Genomic DNA, 2,500 nt, shown 5'->3' with positions numbered 1-2,500 from the left:
GCAACATGCACAGTATGATGTTTTATTTCTTTAAAATAAAGATAAAATCGGTGGTACACAATTAGTGTAATGGAAAGAGAAAAGTTATTCAGATTTTTTTTTATAACAAAAGATACCCACCCTTTCTGAAAAAGACAGTTTTGTCTTGTTCCTTCTTAAATGGGTTGCCGGGCAAGGTTCCAGCTCGAGACTTCATGGAGGAAAACGATATGTGCCGCTTTATCTGGAGGAGACATTTAAGCAATTTTATTGTAAGTCCGCCGGAAGATTAAAATAGCCTTGATATAAAACATATCAGTATAACTCGAAAGGTGCGCTCTCTGCCACGCCACACAGGGTCAATATTATCGTGAGTCCCACGTTTCAGCTGAACACTCACGGCCTCAAGTTTCTCCTCGCTCAGTCCCGCTCCCAAGAATTCGTTAATCTTCCTCAGCTCATGCATGATGTCAGATATCAGATCCTCGTAGAAGACGAAGTGCAGGTTGGGATGGTGTCTCTTCTCCCACGCAGCCATCACGTGTGGCCAGTACGGACAATAGATCACTAAAAATAATTTAATTGTAGTACGACTCTCTCTCTCTCTCTCTCTCTCTCTCTCACTCACACACACACACACACATACACACAAACACACACACACACACACACACACACACACACACACACACACACACACACACACACACACAGCACAGCACAGCACAGCACAGATCCTCACACAAACATACACAACACAGGAGAAGCGTAATCCTTAGCCTTCCCTTCCCCAATGGCCACACAAACAGAACAGAATTGCTGCCTTCGGCTTCAGTTGAGTTGCGAGACACCTCTTCCTCGAACTTATGACCATGCAGTCAAGCAACGAGATACGATCAAACTCTGTGTGTGTGTGTGTGTGTGTGTGTGTGTGTGTGTGTGTGTGTGTGTGTGAATGCATGTTCGGGTGTGTTTTTTTTTTACGTTTGTTCTTACCCAAGTGTATTTTTACAGGACTGAGTCAAACTCTTCATTCCACATCTTTTAAAGTTAATTTGTCATATTTATCTTTAAAACTATGAATGCGCCTTCCACACACAGCTTCGTCAGTCAATACATTCCACTAATTGATTGCTCTGTCAGGAAAACTGTTTCCTCAAATATCTTCGCTCTTTTTTTTTTTTTTTTCAATTTCTTACTGTGTCCTTTCAGTGTTGATTGTTAAGACACCACAAAATCTGTGATATCAATCTTTTCTTTTCCTTCTACTCATTTGTTCATTTTGATCATGTCACCTCGTTTTCGTCCCTCCTCTAGTGTTGGGAGCTTCAGTTTGTCAAGTCCTTCTTCATAGCTAAGATCTTTCAAGCCTGGTGCTCATTTTATAGCTGTTCTTTGCACTTTATGTATCTTTTGAACATGTTTTTGTTTTTTTTCCCAGATGTGGATTCCAAACTTCTGCTGCATATTCGAGTGTTGGTGTTACAAGTGCTGTGATTATTTTCTTAACCATTTCCTCATCTATGCATCTGAATGCTACCCTCATGTTTGCCAACAAATGATGGATGCTCCTTACTTTATCATTTATATATTCTTCTGGTGATAACCTGTTGTTTATTATTATACCTAAGTTTTTTTTTTCTTTTCAGATGCTTCATTTGTGTTGTTAGCTAATTTGTAATTCCAATCAGGTCTCTCTAAATCTCTGCCAGATTTTATAACATGACATTTATCTACATTAAAATCCATTTGCCATTTCTTTTTTCATTCATAGAGTTCTGTGAGGCCTTTCTGTAGCTCCTTGCATAAGCTTTCATAATTATTTTTTTGCTTTGCAACTTTGCATCATTGGCAAAACATGTTCATGTAAGTGTGTGTGTGTGTGTGTGTGTGTGTGTGCTATTAAATTATAAGCATAAATTTCCTACACGTGAAACATTAGCATAATATTTGGTGGGAGGAAAGCACGTGAGGTATTAGTAATGGTGCAAAGGAGATGATGAACGAAGAATTATTTAAGTAACGAAGAGTAAAACGTGTTGAGAAAGTTTTAGCTGTGTGAATATGATGAACATGTACATGCATGATGTGCGTGATGTCATCACTGTGGGTTTCACTCTCCCTCTAAGCACTTACTTCCGTCATTCATGATCAGCCTGGCAAAGCTATCGATGTCGCCACGGAACTCGTGAACATTGGTGGAGCTATAGAAGTTCCAAAATGAGGTGGTCATGTCCTTGGGGTTCCTGGCCACGTAGACCACCTGCAACAAGAAAGACAGTAAAGGTCTGCTCAGCATATCTATTTAGAGTAAGAGCGCACGAGCAGTTTTGTGCCGGCGATTTTTGTGGCAGCGACTGATTTAAAAATGAAACACGTGTTCCAGTGGAAGGTCGGACACTGGTCACTTTTGTGGCTGCGTCAAGAAAAAATCGCTCTGGTCCCATTTTCCAAGCGACGCTACGAGACACGATTTTGGTAACTGATGAAACCTATTATTTTAAATGAGAGCGCGCGCTCG

General features: G+C 40.4%; 1 protein-coding gene across 3 annotated transcripts in view; it reads right to left on the bottom strand.

The window, feature by feature from the left end:
• Positions 1 to 2,500, bottom strand: part of LOC135110106 (sulfotransferase 1A1-like) — a 9,764-nt gene that overhangs the window by 344 nt on the left and 6,920 nt on the right. For all 3 annotated transcript variants that reach the window (XM_064022062.1, XM_064022070.1, XM_064022077.1), the window contains exons 5-7: positions 2,116 to 2,242; positions 380 to 546; positions 121 to 223 (exon numbers count right to left, since the gene is read on the bottom strand). In XM_064022062.1, the coding sequence (XP_063878132.1) occupies positions 121 to 223; positions 380 to 546; positions 2,116 to 2,242 (397 nt within the window). The remainder of the gene's footprint in view (positions 1 to 120; positions 224 to 379; positions 547 to 2,115; positions 2,243 to 2,500) is intronic.

Source organism: Scylla paramamosain, chromosome 2 (genome assembly GCF_035594125.1).
Source record: "Scylla paramamosain isolate STU-SP2022 chromosome 2, ASM3559412v1, whole genome shotgun sequence".
NCBI lineage: Eukaryota > Metazoa > Arthropoda > Malacostraca > Decapoda > Portunidae > Scylla > Scylla paramamosain.
Note: the sequence above shows the minus strand (reverse complement) of the source record. Positions and strands in the feature narration are given on the sequence as shown.